Source organism: Anomaloglossus baeobatrachus, chromosome 5 (genome assembly GCF_048569485.1).
Source record: "Anomaloglossus baeobatrachus isolate aAnoBae1 chromosome 5, aAnoBae1.hap1, whole genome shotgun sequence".
NCBI classification, from domain to species: Eukaryota; Metazoa; Chordata; class Amphibia; order Anura; family Aromobatidae; genus Anomaloglossus; species Anomaloglossus baeobatrachus.
The window spans coordinates 335258771-335281321 of NC_134357.1; the positions used below are offsets into that span (position 1 = coordinate 335258771).

The 22551-nt window shown below is 46.1% G+C and overlaps 1 protein-coding gene across 4 annotated transcripts in view; it reads left to right on the top strand.

Annotated features, from left to right (window-relative positions):
- Nucleotides 1–1131: 1131 nt before the first annotated feature.
- Nucleotides 1132–22551, top strand: part of L3MBTL1 (L3MBTL histone methyl-lysine binding protein 1) — a 48609-nt gene continuing 27189 nt past the window's right edge. Inside the window, exons 1-8 of one of the 4 annotated variants that reach the window (XM_075349835.1) lie at nt 1132–1387; nt 1632–1762; nt 2360–2457; nt 6404–6506; nt 13170–13293; nt 13390–13510; nt 13878–13971; nt 15226–15317. In XM_075349835.1, coding sequence (XP_075205950.1) covers nt 1663–1762; nt 2360–2457; nt 6404–6506; nt 13170–13293; nt 13390–13510; nt 13878–13971; nt 15226–15317 — 732 coding nt within the window. In that variant the 5' untranslated portion in view covers nt 1132–1387; nt 1632–1662. The remainder of the gene's footprint in view (nt 1388–1631; nt 1763–2359; nt 2458–6403; nt 6507–13169; nt 13294–13389; nt 13511–13877; nt 13972–15225; nt 15318–22551) is intronic. The other 3 variants (XM_075349837.1, XM_075349836.1, XM_075349838.1) reach the window with 3 other exon arrangements.

Genomic DNA, 22551 nt, shown 5'->3' on the forward strand with positions numbered 1-22551 from the left:
GCCGTGTGACGTCGCTGTGACGCTGCACGTACCGCCCCCTTAGAAAGGAGGCGGATCGCCGGCCAGAGCGACGTCGCAGGGAAGGTGGGTGTTAGGGATGTTGTGCGCCACGGGCAGCGATTTGCCCGTGACACACAATTGACGGGGGCAGGTACGCTCGCTAGCGATATCGGTATCGATATTGCAGCGTGTAAAGTACCCTTAAGTGTGGGGTAGGGAGCCAGTAGCTCTCTGCTCCACAGCAGTTTTCAACCCGGTGTGCTTCCAAGAATACATATCCTGTACAAAGCAGTGCTTGGCTGGTGCCCCTGTGACTGTTACATCCCTGCCCCTCTGCCGTTCCTATGTTGTATATGTTTTAACATAAAATCCTGAGAAATTACTTGATAAGTTATTACACTTAGGCTTTTATTAGGACTAATTGGTGAAATGTTATTTGTATCATGGAGATAATGGTAAGAACATGTTCATCTAACATGTAATTGGGCAGAGATGTTTTCCCTGTTCCTGGGCTGCCGTTTCAGCTCTTGCACATATTCACAGATATGGAATAAAGCACCCATAGCCTGTGCGGTCAACAATGATACTCGTTCTGTCTCTGATTACATGTTTTTTTCTTTTTTTCCTCTTAGGTCCCTAAGAAACAAATGGACAGTATTTAGGCATCAGCATTATGGATCACTCTTCCTTAGGGGAATTGGGATTCTATGTGCCACCACACTATAGCTATAAACGGTAAAACTGTAGTATAGAAATAAAGCGGTCTTTATGGGTTAGATACTATCTGACATTTTTGCTGCTTCAAGTGATCTAAACAAGTAATGACCCTGTAACTGACATACTACAAAAGATCATGGGAGACTCCATATTCTTTTCCTAGCATCTATTTTGCTACATTGTATTATTCTTGTGGTCATGATCTAGTTACAAGATATCATTGTGTGTATAAATCTGTCTATGATAATGATCTAAGCACTGGTACTTGCTTATTATCATTATAGATACAGATATTCAGGCTTCTGTGTCTAATTCTTCATCTTTCTGTAAGTGGCAGCTTCGCTCACATCTCCACCCCCTTCTCCTGAAAGCCTCTTCTGTCTTCCCAGGCTGATCCCCTTGTGTTACACACATAATGGAGTAGCGCAGGCGCACAAGCTCCCTGCAGATTGCGGTTGGAACAGCAGTGTTATTACATTAGGTCGGATTCTCTGCATTTAACCTCTTCACTGCCATTACACATCACATCAAGGAAGGTGGGCACCCAATACCAAGATATACCACATTTTATTACCTGATCTGCCCTCTCTCCCCAGCATGGATGTGGCTGCCAGAGATAACAGAATTCCTTTCTGCTGAGAGGAGCATCATTCTTTTGGTTATTTTACAGGTACAAGACGTCAGGAAATATGATTTATTGACGACAGGGTAGTGATGGGCACCATTCTGAAATAGCGAGCAATGTAATTGTACTGCATACATCATTATATAAGTGAATGAGTCTTGTGCTATCACCTTTATTATCTTCTTGTCCATGTCATTACTTTTTATCTATCCATATTGAAATATGGATGACTTATGTTTTTTATCTCTGTCCATCCCTATTTTTTATTTTTTTATTTCGACAATTGAAGCACTGCATGTTCTGACCTGGGAGTCACTACAATGGATATATCAGCACCCAAAGTGAAAAGTGACGAGGACAGTGATGTACGTCTGTGCCAAGTGACCGCCGGCTGCACCGTACTTTTACCATCTGCCTCAGGTACATCTGTAGGGAAAAATGTCAGCCCAAAACCACCAAATGGGAGTCTGTAGATCATTGCTGTGTTATACTTTCCTGTAAGACAACATATAGTGTGAGATAGATGATACGTAATATATAAATGTACATTAATTATATCAACCATACAAATCTATACCACTAAGATATAACAGCGGATCCAATAGCCTTATATCCATGTAGTACCAACCAGCGGGGGCTTATCTAGGGCAATGTAAGTTGTCATTTTATTAGTCTTTCATTGCATGCTATTCAATGTATGGTAATGAGTAAAGAGGCTAAATACTGTGGTCCATATAACCACCATACTCTGTTTCATATCATGACAACTTAGGCTCTTTCGCAGATTCCATCATTCTCCGCCGTAAGAAAAAGCATACTGAGCTGTTTTTTTCAGTTTCACAACGATGGACAACCTAATAGAAACCTATCAGGCCCCATAGCAGTCAATGGGGTTCCCCAATCGCTGAGTTTGTCTGATCATGACCGTTCCATTTTCTGTATGATCACCGATTTTTGGTAACTGAATTCTAAACGCAGCATTACACACACCGAAAATCTTTTCATTCTTTTCACCAGCTGTCAGCGCACCTATCGTTACCTGCCCAGTACAGCATCGGCCTTTAGTGGAAGAAAAGAGGCGTGTGGAGCCAGTTAAGGCCACCGTCAACCCACAGGTCAGTCAAAATTAGGTTAGGACTATACGATGTTGTGTGCAAATTGCTTTATGTGTTGTCAATATATGAGAAAAAGTTGTAAACGACCTTGCAACTATGTCATACTGGACTTTTTGCTATAATTGTGACTTTCTGTGCTAGAGTTGCTTCCAAGATATTTTTTATTTGTTTTCTGCTGAATATTATTGCAATGCAGGCCCACTTTCCTGCTTTATAATCCTAGTGTGACTGTCATTACCTAAAACCCTGCCAATGTCTGGTAAAGCTCTAAGGGGCTGCAGTTCTCCACCATAGGCTGGGACCTATGTGATCGCATTTTCTGTGACAGACGCCTGTGTACCCAGCGTACCCAGCAGAAGACGCATCAGGAAAATGCCACCTGTGTTTTTCCTGAAGCGTCTTCTTTGATGTCTTTTGCGTCACTTTTGCGCGGCTTTCTTGACAACTTTTTTTTACTTATTATTTCATTTATGAGATAGTGTTGGCTTTGAATCAGAAGTCACCTGATGAATACCTAGGTCATTTCCTACAGCTTTATGAGATTCAAAACCTGAAGCGGTTAAAAAAGGGAAAAAAAGATGGAACATATGCACAGGAAGCCATTTTGAAATTGCTGTGCATATGTTTACGAATAAGCGGCCCCATGTAAGTTGGGGTTCGCTGGGTTAGGCAGGACTTAAGTTAAAAGTTTGGTTTGGCACCCGGACCACATATAAGTCAATGGAGATCTAAACTTCTAAAATGGATGTAGAATGGTCATAATAAGGCTAGGGGGCTTAAAAAGGAAGCAAAATGGGGGTAATTGACCAGCAAACAAATGTGGATAGGGAATAAAATAAAAGAAATGATGTGGGCTCCCGCCTAATTTTGATAACCAGCGCAGGTAAAGCAGACACTTGCGGCTGCCACCATCAGCTGTCTGTTTTACCTTGGCTGGTTATCAAAAATAGATGAAATCCCATACCGTTTTTTTAAAATTATTTAAATTTAAACATAAAGCGGACAGCTGGGGGCTAGCATTATCAGGCTGGGAAGGCCCATGCTTATTTGGCCCTTCAAAACCTAAAAATAGCAGTCCATAGCCACCCCAGAAGTGGCGCATATATTAGATATGTAAATGTTGGCGCTTTGTCTGCCCCTTCCTGATTGCCCTGGTGCGGTGGAAATTGGGGTAATAATATTGGGATTGATTTCAGCTGTGAATTGACAGGGCAGTGTGCTGCACAATGTTTCCTTATGGAGTTTTTTTTATTGCATATAGAAATAAAGCTTAAAAGTTTTAAAAGGAACCTGTCAGGTGCAATATGCACCCAGAACCATGAGCAGTTCTGGGTGCATATGGCTAATCCCTGCCTAACAGTCCCTGTATACACTAGCATAGATAAAGGGATCTTTAGAATAAGTATTTCTAAAGATCTTTTATTTTATGCTAACGAGCACAGGGACTAGTCCTAAGGGCGTTATATCCCCCGACTAGCCACCCTCTTAGCATATTAGCATGCCCACAGGAGCATACTAACATGTTAATCAATTCAGCATCACCAGCGGTGATGTGTGTACCTGTGTTGACTGTGACTGCTCTTCTGAATGCCAGGCACTTCCAGTCATGTGCAGTATGAAGCCGGGTATATGTGTCCGATTTCAGAGATGTCTACTTTGCATGACCAGAAGTGCCCAGTATTCAGAAGTGCAAACACAGGTACACACGTCACCGCTGGTGATGCTGAATTGAATAGCATGTTAGTGCTAACATGATAAGGGGGCGGACTAGTAGGGGGATATAACGCCCAGGGGACTAGTCCCCGTGCTCATTAGCATACGATAAAAGATCTTTAGAAATACATTTTCTAAAGATCCCTTTATCTATACTAGTGTATACAGGGACGATTAGGTAGGGCTTAGCAATATGCACCCAGAACTGGTCGTGGTTCTGGGGGCATATTACACCTGACAAGTTCCCTTTAACCCTTTTGTTGGGTTATCCCTTATATTTTAGCTTGTTTGTGTCTGCTAAGAAGTAGTTTCCCTTCTATCAGTAAATGATATATTAACAACATATTGATTATATCTTAGTGAGATAGCATCAAAATGTTACAGAACACTATAGGGTACTTTACACGCTGCGATATCGGTACCGATATCGCTAGCGAGCGTACTCGCCCCCGTCGGTTGTGCAACCTGGGCAAATCGCTGCCCGTGGCGCACAACATCACTTAACAGTACTTTACACGCTACGATATTGGTATCGATATCGCTAGCGAGCGTACCCGCCCTCGTCAGTTGTGCGACACGGCCACATCGCTGCCCATGGCGCACAACATCGCTTACACCCATCACACGAACTTACCTTCCCTGCGACGTCGCTGTGGCCGGCGAACCACCTCCTTTCTAAGGGGGCGGTTCGTGCGGCATCACAGCGATGTCACATGGCAGCCATCCAATAGAAGCGGAGGGGCGGAGATGAGCGGGCAGAAGATCCTGCCCACCTCCTTCCTTCCTTCTTTTCCGGTGGACGCAGGTAGATGTTCGTCGTTCCTGCGGTGTCACACGTAGCAATGTGTGGTGCCGCAAGAACAAGAACAACATCGTACCTGCAGCAGCAACGGTATTAAGGAAAGGAGCGACGTGTCAACAATCAACGATTTTTGATGTTTTTACGATCGTTGATCGTCGCTCCTTGGTGTTACACGCTGCGATGTCGCTAACGGCGCCGGATGTGCGTCACTAACGACGTGACCCTGACGATATATCGTTAGCGATGTCGCAACGTGTAAAGTACCCTTTAGTGTACACCAGTCAATGTACATTTATCAATAAAATACAATACTAGACTAGTAAACCATGAAACATTTCCTCTCTTGGGACCATATGAAAGAGTTATGGCAATGACACCAATAAATCAATATACATGGTTCATTTATTGGCTCTTTATCAAAGTGCTTGGCAGATTCCCTAGGTTGTAGTTGCTCTGTACTTCTCATGCACCACAACACGCATATAAAAGACTCAATGACTGATGCCTGTACAGTAATTTCTTATCATCTGAAATATGTCTTAAAGGGATTCTGTCAGCAGGTTTTTTCTACCTAATCTGAGAGCAGCATGTAGAGTCAGAGACCCTTATTCAAGCAATGTCACTTACTGGGTTGCTTGCTGTAGTTTTGATAAAATCACTGTTATCAGCAGATTATAACTTGAGGACTAGTAAACTCTCTGCCATGTAGTTGTACATACCGTATGATGAGCTGTGTATAACCCCGCCCACATCACTGATTGCCAGCTTTCTGCCTATGCACAGTGTACACAGAGAGCTATCAGTAAGTGGTGTGGGCGGGGTTATACAGAGCTCAGCATTCAGAGAACTGGCAGGTCTCTGCACCTCCATCATGCTGCTCTAAGATGATTTAGCAAAAAAAGTGACAAATTGTAACACACAGGAATGAGGTTGCGAACTGTAACGCAAAAGACATTATAAAGCAGCAAAAAACAGATTTGTTACAAACTCAAGATTTACTTCATCAAATGGGAAAAAAATCAAAGTATTATGTGAATTTTGTAAATTGCCACTTATTGCAGATCTGGTAATTGATATAAAACACCATGAGAATAAAGATAACTAGTCTATTAATGTGTACGGTAGCTAATTACCAAAATGAACTGAATACAGTTAAGCTTGATGCTTTTCATGATTTTTGAAAGCTAATATAGGAATGTGTCTATATCCTAATTGTGCCTGCAAATGAACATGTACACAAGCTCAGCAATGCAGGCAATAACCCTTGCTCATCGTACAAGCAATTTTAGTCAGGATTTTTACATCCGATAACTCTGACTTTAGTTTTGGCTTGTGAATATTGATGTAAAATACTGACCAGATTTCTATCATGTGAAAATGGCCTAAATCTGGAGTGTGTGCATGAAGCCTTATTCTCCATTTCTCTGTTAGTTCTGTTTGACCTCACTGGATCCTAAAGAGGAAACTTCCATACACCCCAAAGATGAAAGGCAACAAGGGACCATAGAAATAAACAGACACACGTACCGACAAGGTAACTCCTCACTCTATGAAAGCAATCCATGTGGATTTTCGAGCACCGCACATTATTAGAAATTTTTGGTTTTATATATATATATATATATATATATATATATATATATATATATATATATATATATATATAAAAACAGAAATTTGATCAAAAACACAGACCGTACAACAACACTAAATAATTAAAGTGTAAGGGAATTGGTACATATCCAAAAATAATAATAGTGTGTGGGTCATATGGACGTGGTTGACCTACGGTAACATAACAAGGCACCAAAACAGAACAAAAAATTCAAGAGAAAACCGATTAAGTCAAACAGTATAACAATTTTATTATTAAAAATGATTGCCAAATGGCAGAGAACCTAAAAACAGTGGCATCACATGTATAAATATTTTGTACAGTGGGAGCCGGTATCAAGGTACAGGTACTATATTATTCATCTGAGGCAAAAAATGGCATACAAAAATGTAAAAACTTCAGCTGATAGTTGGTTAGAATGCAATGAAAAAAGGGGGGGGGGTGGTGGAGTACCAAAATGATTCAACATCAATAGTGTAGTCATACAAGGAAAAACCAACAGATAACAGCCTGCACATGTATTTTAGTGTGAATGATAGTAATGAGTGAAGGTTTAAATGAAGGAAGTGTACCAGTGAGGCATATGCAAGAACAGTTGATAACATGCATGAGGATTATAAGATCTATGGTGCAAGGGGTAACTGAGGCAAAGAATTCAGCCAGGGTTTAAGTACAAGAAAGCATATGAAGAGGGTTTTTTTTACCTGGACACAGAGATACCAGTGCTCGCATGTGATGCCAGCCCCGACGCGCACGTTTCGGCGTCACCTTCGTCACCTTCGTCATGCATGTTATCAACTGTTCTTGCATATGCCTCACTGGTACACTTCCTTCATTTAAACCTTCACTCATTACTATCATTCACACTAAAATACATGTGCAGGCTGTTATCTGTTGGTTTTTCCTTGTATGACTACACTATTGATGTTGAATCATTTTGGTACTCCACCACCCCCCCCCCCTTTTTTCATTGCATTCTAACCAACTATCAGCTGAAGTTTTTACATTTTTGTATGCCATTTTTTGCCTCAGATGAATAATATAGTACCTGTACCTTGATACCGGCTCCCACTGTACAAAATATTTATACATGTGATGCCACTGTTTTTAGGTTCTCTGCCATTTGGCAATCATTTTTAATAATAAAATTGTTATACTGTTTGACTTAATCGGTTTTCTCTATATATATATAAAAGTATATATATATATATACAGTGCCTTGCGAAAGTATTTGGCCTCCTTGAATTTTTCAACCTTTCCCACATTTCAGGCTTCAAATATAAAGTTAAAAATTTAAATGTTATGATGAAGAATCAACAACAAGTGGGACACAATTGTGAAGTTGAACAAAAGTTATTGCTTATTTTAACTTTTGTAAAATAAAAGAAACTGAAAATTGGGGCGTGCAATATTATTCGTCCCCTTCACTTTCAGAGCAGCAAACTCACTCCAGAAGTTCATTGAGGATCTCTGAATGAACCAATGTTGTCCTAAATGACTGATGATGTGAAATATAATCCACCTGTGAGTAATCTAGTCTCCGTATAAATGCACCTGCTCTGTGATAGTCTCAGGGTTCTGTTTAAGGCCCCTTTCACACGTCAGTGATTCTGGGACGTTTGTGCTTTTTTTTAAACGTACCAGAATCACTGACATACGCAGACCCATTATAATGAATGGGTCTGCTCACACGTCAGTGATTTTTCACTGCACGTGTCTCCGTGCAGCGTACCCGCATGTGCGTGATTGCTGCACGGAGACATGTCCATTTTTTTCTGGCATCACTGATGTTCTACGGACCACGCAGTGGTGTGGTCCGTGAAACACGTGCCAGAAAAAAACGTGCATTTAAAATAATAAACATTTTAACTCACCCGGCGTCCAGCGATGTCCTCTGCAGCCCGTTCTCCCTGCTGCTTCTAAGCCGGCTGAATACTGTCACGCATATTCATTATGCGCGACACAGCCGACCCGGAAGCAGCTGCTGCAGGGGTCAGCGCCGGCCGGATGCTGCACCGCGGGAGCGATCAGCACCATGGAGAGCGGGAGCGGGCGCAGGTGAGTGAATCTCTAAGTGCAATCACGGGCCACGGAGAACGGAGCCCGGATTGCACTTAGACAACCCACGTGTGCCGTGATTTTCGGCACACGCAGGGACATGTGCGTGTTTTACACGCCAGTGAAAAACGTCTGTGTTTTTCACTGACGTGTGAAACGGGCCTAAAGCGCAGATAGCATCATGAAGACCAAGGAACACAACAGGCAGGTCCGTGATACTGTTGTGGAGAAGTTTAAAGCCTTATTTGGTTACAAAAAGATTTCCACAACTTTAAACATCCCAAAAAGAACTGTGCAAGCGATCATATTGAAATGGAAGGAGTATGATACCACTGCAAATCTACCAAGACCTGGCCGTCCCTCAAAAATGTCATCTCAAACAAGGAAAAGACTGATCAGAGATGCAGCCAAGAGGCCCATGATCACTCTGGATGAACTGCAGAGCTCTACAGCTGAGGTGGGAGAGTCTGTCCATAGGACAACAATCAGTCGTACACTGCACAAATCTGGCCTTTAAAGAAGGAGAAAGCTATTTCTCAAAGATATCCATAAAAAGTGTAGTTTAAAGTTTGCCACAAGTCACCTGGGAGACACACCAAACATGTGGAAGAAGGTGCTTTGGTCAGATGAAACCAAAATCAAACTTTTTGGGCACAATGCCAAACGATATGTTTGGTGTAAAAGCAACAAGCTCATCACCCAGAACACACCATCCCCACTGTCAAACATGGTGGTGGCAGCATCATGTTTTGGGCCTGCGTTTCTTCAGCAGGGACAGGGAAGATGGTTAAAATTGATGGAAGGATGGATGGAGCCAAATACAGGGCCATTCTTGAAGAAAACCTGTTGGAGTCGGCAAAAGACTTGAGACTGGAACGGAGATTTGTCTTTCAACAAGACAATGATACAAAACATAAAGCAAAATCTACAATGAAATGGTTCACAAATTAACGTATCCAGGTGTTAGAATGGCCAAGTCAAAGTCCAGATGTCCTTTAATGGTCCATAAGTGTGACAGCGATGTTTCAGTTCACCTGGAGCCTTTTTCAGGTAGTGCGCTGATTTCAAACAGGAAGTATAGTGTCTCATTTACATACCATTTACATATAATTAGTACTTATTTCCCTATAACAGTGTATGCATAACACATACCTATTAGTATATTTACAGTGTTACAAGTAAACAATCCCGTGCTATGCTGTCCTTGCATCATACAGTGTAATATCCTTTAAAAGTGCATTAGTGCTCAATTGGACATATATTACACACTTGTGTTGTATATAATATATCAGATGACTCATCTGTACCGCCCCGGGGCTCGGCCGCAGTCGAGCCGCTCGGATTCGGGCTCGTCGGTGGGTGGCTCGAGCGCCTCCGGACTCGGGGGTCACGTTGCTCTGAAGGGAGGCTGGCGCTATGTGAGGGGTTTCGATGGGGAGGTTCACGGCCGGAGCCGCGGTTTTGGGTTTAAGTTCGTGATGCCACCCACGGGTCGTGGTGAGTGTGGACACCACCGCTGCCGTTGACTAGGCTCCCGGGAACGGTGTTGTGCAGCCAGGTGTTGACCCCTCCGTGGGTAGGGGGTTGATGGTCCCGGGGCCCGGTTGTTGGGATTAGGATGTGGGGATGTGGGCGTGTTGGCGCGATGCGCGGCCCGAGGGCACTGTTGTACTCACTATGACAGATACACCGAAGTTTCTGATAAACCAAAAAAATGGTGATCGGTGCCTGCAGCCGGCTGTGTCTGGTCCCCCACCCGGTTTGGTGGTCCCCGCCTTTCTCCTGCACCTCGTTTATAGATTTTGACTGCCTGCGTTTCCGCGATGGGAGTCTGCTCCCCGGCTTTGTGTGTGTGTCGGGAGAGTCCGTTTGCCCGCAGACGCTGGTCCGTGGGATCTCTCTGCCTGAGCGGTGGCTTTCTATCCCCCTGGTTGGGTTGTTGTCTTCAGTCGGGACTTGGGTGGGAAAGAACCTAAGGTCCAGACCCCAATCAGTGAATTTGACTCGGTCCAGTGGCTTCTGGGCTTCGTTCTGGGTCTGAGTACCCCTTCTGGTGCTCCGGTTTCCAGTTGGTTCCCCGGTTTGGTACCGGCGGGCCACAACCCTGTCCCGGTCCCTTACGGTTCCACCAGCCGTCTTCCCGGCTCCTGCAGGTGGCAACCACCGTCTGCCTCCTGGCCACAGGGTATCCGGGCTACGACCCAGATCCCCGACAGACGTTTTCTCCTTCTAGACTACTCTCCTCCCTAACTTAATCTCTTGCTTTTCCCGCCTCAGGCTATCCGAACTCCTCGGTGGGCGTGGCCGACCGCCTGTCTCCGCCCCCGGGTGTGAATATCAAAGCCTGAGAGGGGTGACTCAGGCTTTTTAGGTTGGCTGCTGTTACCTTTTTAGGGGACTGGTGTTTGTGCAAGGGCCTGTCTGTGACTACCTGGCTAGTCCAGGGCGTCACACATCCATCGCAGAGTTAACGTAAACCCCATGTGTTCACCGATATCGGCGTCCTATGCAGCTCTGCTTCACATGTCTGTATTACTCTGTACTGATAGGTTCAATTCTCTTTTTACTCCACACCTGTTCTGTACACATCCAGAAACCAACCACATTTCAACAGGGAAAGGGCGCACTTGGCTCGCGCATGCTCAATACTCTGCATAGTGTGATCTATGCCAATTAGATCCTTATTATATCAGCAAAAGCCACAATGGAGTACCTCAAAAGGTGCAAGCTGAAGGTTTCACAATAGTCCCTGATCCTCAAACAAGAATTAGCTACAAAAATGTAAAAGATGAAAATATTTTTTTTTTTGCCTTAAATACAAAGAAAATTTGTCATCATTAATGTAATCCAAAAGGAACCAGAAAGGTGATATCGTTGCTTCTGCACTGTTGGAAATGATGAAATAGCCAATGCGTAGAAACTGTATAAGGCTATGTGCGCACTAGAAAATGGACTTTTCTTAAGAAAAATCTGCACCCTCTAGCAGAATACCGCACCCGGGGCAAAAACCGCGGTAAAAACTGCACCCGCGTTTTTGCTGCGGTTTGACCTGGTTTTTCCACGGGTTGGTCCCTGCGGTTTTTTTACCATTATTGATGGTAAAAACCAAAGGTACCTGCAGAAAATAAGTGACATGCACATTCATTTTGCTGCAGAAATTCTACAGCAAAACCTGTGGTGGAAAAAAACGCAGCAAAACCTTTTACCATAGGTTTTGCTGGGGAATGACTGCAGAAAGGTTATGAACATTTTCTGTAGCAATTCGTGTAGCAAATCCGTGGCAAATTCGGGCAAAAAACGGAGCATACGCACAGGGTCTTAAGGTGGTTTATTCAACGCATTTCAAAGTGCTCCTCACTTCTTAATCAGGAGATTTACCAAGGTAACTTAATGTCAAAGTAGTCTCTCTGTTGCTAGAGACTTTGTGGCAGGATCTGGGCCAGAATCTCTCTCTGCCATCTGGTACTCCTCACATTAAATGTAATTCCCTTTCATTTGGTGCTGAAAGGGTTAATGTCAGTTTTGCTTTCCAGCAGCTTCTGACTAGTGGCTTCAGGTGCTTACGGTTGGTGACCACTCCCATCCCCTATATATGGTCATATCTCCGAGTAGAGGGCGTCAGTTATTCTTAATCCATTCTGTAGCTAGGCCTTGAGGTGGAAGGAGCTACTGGAGCCCTTGTTGCGGTGTAGGCTGCAGTCCTGGTTTCTAACTACAGCCGTAATGCTGGGCTTTATCCCTTTGTTGTGTCCTCTGTCTGTCGTACCTTCCCTTCATGTTCTATTAGTGTAGCAGTGGGACTAGTGATCCTTACCTGCAAGCTCACCAGCCAGGGTTCTTACAGGGTCTCTCAGGGCTTCAGGTGTCCTGCTCGGCAACAGGTGCGGAACCTGTATAGGACCTGGCTAGGACTGCAGGGTGTAGCTGCAGGTGAGTGCAGGAGGTGTCCCATCTTCCCTCTCACTAACACCAGGGCCGACAGTTGTTTAAATGTCCCCGGTGTACCCCTTGTTTGTTGTGGTGAAACCCTTGTTTATTGTGTGTCTTGCCCCACGCCGGCCCTTACCCAAGTCCATGCGTGACACTTGATCGCTCTCCTGATGAAGAAGTGAGGAGCACTTCGAAACGTGTTGAATAAACCCCCATTGTATAGTTTCTACGCATTGACTGTTCATCATTTCCAGCAGTGCAGAGGAAACCTCATCACCTTTCTGGTTCCTTTTGGATTTCTTTCAGCCCTACGGCTCGTGGTAGCTGCAGCAGCTAGTTCTAGGCTTTATTCAGGATTGTGTGACGCTCAACCACACAAGGTGATCGACCATCCCACTGTAATATAAAAAAAATCCGGGTAAGACCCTATTTGCGCTAATTTGTCTACAGTTTTTTCCCCATCTTTAACTTTATGCCTTTTAGAGATTATTTTATCTTCAACTTGCTTAACCGTTGACAATAGCAGTAATTTTGACTAGGGGTGCCCACATTTTTGCATGCCACTGTATGTAACTATGTATTTCCATTCATCAGGTATTGATGGAAAGGAGAGTCCTTGTTCTGATACTACTCTGTGTCTCTGTGATACCTGTGGCTGCCAGCATGTGCCTGGGGCAAAATGTGAAACTTGTGGTGAAGTCTGTCACTTTAAAGAAAGGTGAGACAAAAATATGCAGGTGACAGTAAGTGGGGGGAATTGTGGTTGGGGAGTGGGTCAGTGTCACCCTCTCCCTGGTTTCTGGGGTATCCACAGCAGGTCCCTGGTCGTGGAGCCATCAAAGGGTTTTGGGGTAGGCAACGATGCCCCAAAACCTGTCAAGAAAAGGAGACCAAAAGAATATCAGAGTCCAGCAGATTCGGAGGCTGAGCCAATGGTGAGGAAAGAGTCATCCCTGTATTCATGTCCACTCCGTATTGTCTTTGCCAATGTGATGAATGGAGAGTGCAGTAGGGATCTGGACTGGCTCTTGAACCTGGGGCATCACAGTGTTATGTTTTTGGTTCAGAACTGTATGATATGTCAACTATGTGTTTTGTCACAAGATTTAAAGAGTAACTGTCACCTATTATGTTAGCATTATCTACACATGGCACTGAGTAATTTGTCTATTGTGTTGTATGACGTATTATTGTGCTGTTCAATGCGGCCAATATTCTGGGTGTAACACAATACATGCTCTTGTGCGCGGTCATTGTAATACAATTTTGCCAGATATGTACCTGGAAAGTATTTTTATTCAGGAAAAGCAGAAAGAGAGGAATACCCCAGGAGATGCCGATGAATCCCACGTGAGGAGCTCAGAAGGGGAATTATGGAGCCAGAGAGAATCACAAAGTAAGGTTTTTCCCTGTTTAATAGTGTCATGGTTTATATGGAGATAAAGCAGTGTATAAAATACTTTGGAAATGGGGCATGAAACTAAACAAGAGACAACATCTAATGAATTCAGTTTTGTCGAGCAACTTTCTAGTTTACATTATCTGCTGAACTATCAATACATAAGGCTTTTTACTTGGGTAAATATTTAGCAGTTTTTTTTCTATTGAAAGTAGGTTGCCGAAGTAGAAATTAGGTCCCTTGGCCCGAGCCTCTTTATGTGCTTATACATCTACAGTGTGGTCAATCTGAAAAAGTAGAGCTGCAGTGTAAAATATGAGGGACAGGGCAGCATGCTGAGCTATTTATGAATCCATATTACTCGTTTGTAAAATGCCATCGTATTCTGGGGAGATTTACAGACATTAGAAACATGACCCCATTGGGTCTCACAATCTAAATTCCCTATCACTTATGTGGGCGTCACACAAGACGATATATCGTGCGATATGTCGGCGGGGTCACGTCGTAAGTGACGAACATCCGGCATCGTTTAATATATCGTAGCGTGTGACAGCTACTAGCGACGGTGATCGAGCAAAAATACTCACCTTATCGTTGCTCATTGACACGTTGCTCATTTTCAAAAAGTCGTTTCTTCTCTGCGCCGGTTGTTCATTGTACCCGGGGCAGCACACATCGCTCCGTGTCACACCTCGGGAACGATGAACACAGCTTACCTGCGTCCCGCCGGCTATGCGGAAGGAAGAAGGTGGCCGGGATGTTTACGTCCCGCTCATCTCCGCCCCTCCGCTTCTATTGGCCGGCCGCTGTATGATGTCGCTGTGACACTGAACGTCTCACCCCCTTCAGGAAGTGGATGTTCGCCACCCACAGCGGTGTTGCTCAGCAGGTAAGTGTGTGTGACGGGGGTTTAACGACTTTATGCGCCACGGGCAACTAATTGCCCGTGACGCACAAACGACGGGGGCGGGTGCGATCGCTCATGCGATCGCATGATAGATTGTCTCGTGTGATGCCCGCATAAGTCTTTGGAGTGTGGGAGGAAACAGGAGTACCCGGAGGAAACAACACAAACACGGGGAGAACATACAAACTCCACACAGATGTTTCCTTGGTGGGATTTAAACCCAGGACCTCAACGGTGCAAAGGAAGAGTGATAAAAGATTGTCTCTGCCCTGACACCTCAGTTTTTGCACCCTTCCAGTAATTTTTATTCTAGAATTTTGGACAGTTGTCTTATTTCAAAGTTTCAGGAGACGAGTTGGGAGATTCTTGGTCTTGGTCGTCGTACCTGGAGGAACAGAAATGCAGTGCTGCCCCTCTCATTCTCTTTCGGGAGGTATGTCTCATTTATTAACACATTAAATTTTTCAACATCTCTAAAAAAAAATGTATCTTCTATAACACCTAATAGTAATCAAAAAAGATGTACTTGTATCATGTGATCAAAAAGCACTGAACTAGGATACAAAACAAAAACTTAAAATAGCCATAAAAGAAACAAGCACATAGCATTTTCATACATTTTGCGAGACACTATTTTTTAAACTAATAAAGGGGTTTCCACTACTTTTTCACCTTGACATATATTTTAGATCGTCAAGACAATACTGCTTGTAATATACTTATATTAGATGTATAGCTTCTACTATGAGGGCATCTCAGCAGGGATCACATAGTACTGGATTGTTATGCAGATTCTTCTTCCTTCGATACTTCTTTTTCCGATACAGAAATCAGACCAAATGAAAGGAAGTTGTCACTGAGCTCCTGATGGTGGGTGTGAATGTTTTGGAGTGAATGACAGCTGCCAGAGCATGCCTTCTCAATTAGTCTGTCTCACTGCCTCACAAGCTGAGCTGACAGCTTAATTCAACAGGAGATGGTACCTTTACTAGTGAAGTGCTGCGATCTGCATTTCAAGAGCAAAGGGTTTAGGTAATCCAATCACTGACATGGACAGCTGAAAAGTGCCGAAACTTGCATAACAAACAGTGACAGGGCTGGTACCTAGCCTGTGATGCTCTGACACTTGGTATCGCCCAATATCTCCAGCAGTGCAGGGTGGAGAATGGAGGGGTCATGCTAATTGCTATATCACAGCCTACTACAATGCATGATGGAACTTATAGTGATAGATCACAGTAATGCGGTGACCCACGGGGGAGGCGCCAGATATTGCAGAGTTGCCAGCTGGGATATGTAATTCCACTAGCAGCAGACGGTACTGTCACAGTTACAACAAGAAGTAAATGGCACTTCCTCTGTGCTGATGGTAATAGATGTAGGGGTGCGCTTCCAAGGTTCCAAGGCCCTTTGTCAATAGAAGAATACAAGGCACTCCCAAGATTGGCTGCATAACAACAGAACGTTTTTGGTCCGTAGACCTTCCTCAGTAAGCACATTCGTGAAGAGGAGTTCAGCGTGGGTGATTAGCGTGGTGTCCACCGCCGCATGGAGACTGCCAGGTACTGTCACAGTAGCTGAAGTGGGTCGCTGTACCTCTAATAGCGGGAGGTGGCACTTACGAAGATGGTATAGAGCCCCCCCGGCCATGCTCCTATGGAGGTGGTGTGTGGTCGCAGGTGTTGGAGCGTCCATGATGTTTGTGCAATTACAACTAGCCTGACACACCAATGAACTTATAAACATAACACTTTACTGAAGTGAATAATAGCATATAGTCTGTCTCTTAAAGGTAAAGTGGCAGCAATTCACTGTATAGGATGCACATAGTATTTTGGTATAAAAGTAGGTGTCTTCTCCTTATGCAACAAGCAAGTTTGGGCCTCGCAGGGTGGCTGGAGTACAGTTCTGCTCACTTGCTGTAGGAGGTAATATTCTGCTTAGTCCAGGTAATGCTTGGCTGATGGAAAGACCTTCATGGGTTAGCGCCCCTTGGCAAAGCACTAGTAGTATCTAGCTCTAGCTACTCACGGTTTTGGTGCTACCATTCCCTATTGTAGGGGGCAGGACAGACAGAGCTTGTGGCATCGAAGTCACGTTACACTGGTTCTGGCTGGAAACACATAGAAAATCAGTGCGCACATCTTCAGCCTTATTTCTTCTGGCTGTAGGAAGCTTCACTCCTTTGTGAAGGTATTTATATGAAGGAAAAGATGTCCCGTCAGCATGGACTGGGATAGAGATTCTGGGACCTTCTTCCTTCTCTTCTGACTAGACCTGTTTGATTCAGTTTACTGGATGTGTCAGCAGTGAAGTGAGAGACTCCTCTCAGCTGTTTCTATGGCAGCTTGTTGTGAGGAGAATGAACACCTAACTTTCATATGCATACATTGACCAGTAGATGGCAGCAAAGTACATTTAGCAATCCTCAGTGTACGCACAGCATAACACAATGCATTACATACTTCCTCACAGTGGACTAAGTAATGCTAACACACTAGAACAGATCTACTGCACACGACAACTGTTTAACTCAGTAGCAGTAGAACGGGTACTGGGATAACACAGTAAGTCAGGGGAGAGGAAGTGATTGATGTAAACATCAGAGCTGCAGCTACAGACACTATGTAATGCTATCTGCATTATAAAAGGTTTATATTACCATAATAAAAGTATGGATCCATTTAGTGGCACATAATAGCATGATTGATGAATAAAAAATGAAATGAGTTAGGGTACGTGCCCATGATCCGGATATGCTGTATCCTGGACGCAGTAAGTCCTCTCCTGCGGGGCGGCAAGTGCTGTCCGCAGGAGACCGCAGCTGCCCATGCCCAGGATCAGGGTTCAGGCCGCTGCGGTCTTTTTCTCTTTTTTTCTCTGTCCTCCCTGCGGAGAACACTCATGGCTCTGCATCAATACATTGACATGCTGTGGCTCAGTAAGCCGCACCACATGTCAGTTTACACTGCGTGATAAACAAGCACAGTGGGCACAGGATTTCCAGAAATCCCATCCAATGTGCGTGTATTGGACATAGCGAAAACACGCTGCATCTAAAACGCTGTGAACCCTGATTGTGGGCACACAGCCTTACGGTAGTGGATATCTTCTTTAACTAATTTGTCTTTCCATTGTGGTATGGTCACCCATGCTGTTTGAGCTCCAGTTTTGTGCTGCACAATTTTAAAAAGTAACTTTTGTCCTATAAAAATACCAAAAATTATACATTTGGTAATCTATTGGCATTTAGTATCAATGTTACAGTGATATATCTCTAGCTGTACTTCACTACGGCAAAGTCTATTGTAGTGCTACCCTTAAGGCCCCGTCACACACAGAGATAAATCTGCGGCAGATCTGTGGTTGCAGTGAAATCATGGACATATTGTTCCATTTGTACACAGCCACAAACCTGTCACTGATTGTCCACAATTTCACTGCAACCACAGATCTGCCGCAGATTTATCTCTGTGTGTGACAGGGCCTTTAGGCTCCTTTCACACATTCGTTTTTTGCCATCAGTCAAAATCCGACGAATTTTGAAAAAAACGGTTTCGGCCACTGATGCCGCTGGATCTGTTTTTTTTTCTCATCGACTTGTATTAGCGACGGATTGCGACGGATGGCCTCGCGTTTTGTCCGTCATACGGAGATAAAGTAAAGTTTTTGGTCTACGTCAAAAAAAACTGACAGCGACGGATCCGTCCATTGTTTGGTAGAATGGAAGCCTATGGGCGCAGGATCTGTCGTAATCCGTCAAATGATGGAATCCGGCAACGGATTCTGTTTTTTTAACTGAATATGCTCCAATTATTATTTAGCCCCCAGCTAGTCGGATCTGTCATATTAGTTTTTCCACAATCTGCGACTGATCCGTCGATCTGTCGAGAAAACGGATTGTGACTGACGGCAAAAAACTGATGTGTGAAAAGGGCCTTAGGCTGTGTTCAGATCACCAGATTTCATGGTCTGTATACAGACCATAATGCCCAGACTGACCGCAGGTTTCCTGACCTGAACTTACAGAATCACATACACATATGAGGCTGTAACTTCGGGTCAGAAGACCCATAATCAGTCTGGTCTATATACAGACTGTGAAATATGACTGTCTGAACCTGGCCTTAGAATATGGAGGATTCTGGAGTAAGTGATTACTGTTTGGCTCTGACTAATTAGCATAGTCATAATTTACACTCTCTACATGGCTCTACATATTGTATAGTAGATATGTCTTCAAAGAAGAGAAAACAAATAAAAGAATATATTTTTTTAACTTGATATATTTCAGCAACACACTAGATGGCAGTGTAGTCTGATCTATTGACTTGTACTGGGTGGCAGCTACATAGAAAAAAACAGTCAGATAGAAGTCTGATGAATGTTAAAGCCCCAGTCCAGTAATTTTTTTTTTATTTGCCTCTTTGTAAGGTCTCATGTGTGTCATGAAGGTTGTAGCATACTGACCGGTTGCTATCTTCTCCCGGTTGCAGCAGCATACCGGTCTAGCACCATGCGACCACATCTGCAATGTGCCAGATCATTGTGTGGAGCACCGGTTACTCTCTCTCAATGTAAAGGGTACTTTACACGCTGCGATATCGCTAGTGAGCGTACCCGCCCCCGTCGGTTGTGCGACACGCAGGGCCGTATTTACCAGTAGGCACCCGTGGTCCCGTGCCTGGGGCGGCAGGATGCAGGGGGGCGGCACCTTCTAGCAGTAAAAAAAAATACATTTTTTTTTTTTTTACACATTCATTAAATCCGCTGTATTTTTGAAGGGGGGAGAGGCGCACCTTTATTTATTTGTATTCGCGTCAATTAAGACGCGAATGCAGACAAACTGCGGCGGCCGGGCACAGAGAGCTGATTGACCCCGGAACTGCCGGTGCCTGCACTTCCGGGGTCACAGGCGCCAATCAGCTCCTTCCTCTGTGCTGCATCCAATGATGTGTGGGTTTCACATGCAGAGCTCACAGCAGGACGCCGCAGAGGACGCCGCGATGGAAGTCGGTGTCAGAAGAGGATACTCACGTGAGCCAGGAAGACGACGGCGGGCCCTGGAGCAGGTAAGTGCTCGCAGAGCTGATGATTCATAAGGAGCGTGGGGGTGTCTCTAATGCAGACTGGAGATCTGCGTATGGGGTGGGAGGAGAGAGGCTGATACTGGGGGAGACTTGGGGGAAGAGAAGCTGATACTGGGGGAGGCTGGGAGGGGGGAGGCTGACGCTGTGGGAGGCTGGGAGGAGGGAGGCTGATGCTGCGGGAGGCTGGGAGGAGAGAGGCTGATGCTGGGGGAGGCTGATGCTGGGGGAGGCTGGGAGGAGGGAGGCTGGTGCTGGGGGAGGCTGGGAGGAGAGAGTCTGATGCTGGGGGAGGCTGGGAGAAGAGAGGCTGATGCTGGGGGAGGCTGGGAGGAGAGAGGCTGATGCTGGGGGAGGCTGACACTGGGAGAGGCTGGGAGGGGGGAGGCTGGGAGGGTGGAGGCTGATACTGGGGGGGCTGATGCTGGGGGAGGCTGGGAGGAGTGAGGCTGATGCTGGGGGAGGCTGGGAGAAGAGAGGCTGATGCTGGGGGCAGAGAGGCTGATGCTGGGGGAAGCTGGGGCAGAGAGGCTGATGCTGGGGAAAGCTGGGGGAGAGAGGCTGATGCTGGGGGAAGGTGGGGGAGAGAGGCTGATGCTGGGGGAGAGAGGCTGATGCTGGGGGAGGCTGGGAGGAGAGAGGCTGATGCTGGGGGAGGCTGACACTGGGAGAGGCTGGGAGGGGGGAGGCTGATGCTGGGGGAGGCTGGGAGGGTGGAGGCTGATACTGGGGGGGCTGATGCTGGGGGAGGCTGGGAGGAGTGAGGCTGATGCTGGGGGAGGCTGGGAGAAGAGAGGCTGATGCTTGGGGCAGAGAGGCTGATGCTGGGGGAAGCTGGGGCAGAGAGGCTGATGCTGGGGAAAGCTGGGGGAGAGAGGCTGATGCTGGGGGAAGCTGGGGGAGAGAGGCTGATGCTGGGGGAGAGAGGCTGATGCTGGGGGAGGCTGGGGGGAGAGAGGTTGATGCTGGGGGGGCTGGGGGGAGAGAGGCTGATGCTGGGGGAGAGGCTGCTGGTGAAGGCGGGGGAGAGCGGCTGCTGCTGGGGGAATGGGAGAGAGGGGCCAATCCTAGAGACAGAGGACAAGGGTTGAGGGATAATGCAATGACAAAATCGATGGGGGGGAGTGTAAGGACTCAGAATGAGAGGGGGGCAGCATTGGGAGCTCATTATGGAGAAGGGGCAGCATGTGTGGGCTCAGTATGGAGTGGAGCAATGTAGGGGTGTCAATATCAAGAGTGGGGTAGTGTGTGTGTGTGTGTGTGGGAGGGGTGTCTCAGCATAAGCGTTAGTGTGGTGGTCTTAGTATGATGAATGGGGCAGCATGGAGGTGTCATTATGGAAAAGAGGAAGGCAGCATTAGGAGCTCATGGAGAGGGGCAGCATGCATGGGACATTGTGAGGAGGGAACAGCATGCATGTGAAACTGTGAGGAGGGAGCAGCATGCATGGGACATTGTGAGGAGGGGGCAGCATGCATGGGACATTGTGAGGAGGGGGAAGCATGCATGTGACATTGTGAGGAGGGGGCAGCATGCATGGGACATTGTGAGGAGGGGGAAGCATGCATGGGACATGGTGAGGAGGGGGAAGCATGCATGGGATATTGTGAGGAGGAGGCTGCATGCATGGGACATTGTGAGGAGGGGAAGCATACATAGGACATTGTGAGGAGGGGGCAGCATGCATGGGTCATTTTGAGGAGGGGGCAGCATGCATGGGACATTGTGAGGAGGGGGCAGCATGCATGGGACATTTTGAGGAGGGGGAAGCATGCATGGGACATTGTGAGGAGGGGGCATCATGCATGGGACATTGTGAGGATGGGGAAGCATGCATGGGACATTGTGAGGAGGGGGAAGCACGCATGTGACATTGTGAGGAGGGGGCAGCACGCATGGGACATTGTGAGGAGGGGGCAGCACGCATGGGACATTGTGAGGAGGGGGCAGCACGCATGGGACATTGTGAGGAGGGGGCAGCATGCATGGGAAACTGTGAGGAGGGAGCAGCATGCATGGGACATTGGGAGGAGGGGCAGCATGCATGAGACATTGTGAGGAGGGCGCAGCATGCATGGGACATTGTGAGGAGGGAGCAGCATGCATGGGACACTGTGAGGAGGGGGCGGCATGCATGGGATATTGTGAGGAGGGGGCAGCATGCATGGGACATTGTGAGGAGGGAGCAGCATGCATGGGACACTGTGAGGAGGGGGCAGCATGCATGGGACATTGGGAGGAGGGGGCAGAATGCATGGGACATTGTGAGGAGGGGGCAGCATGCATGGGACATTGTGAGGAGGGGGCAGCATGCATGGGACACTGTGAGGAGGCGGCAGCATGCATGGGACACTGTGAGGAGGGGGCAGCATGCATGGGACATTGGGAGGAGGGGGCAGCATGCATGGGACATTGTGAGGAGGGGGCAGCATGCATGGGACATTGTGAGGAGGGGGCAGCATGCATGGGACATTGTGAGGAGTGGGCAGCATGCATGGAACATTGTGAGGAGGGGGCAGCATGCATGGGACATTGTGAGGAGGGGGCAGCATGCATGGGACATTGTGAGGAGGGGGCAAC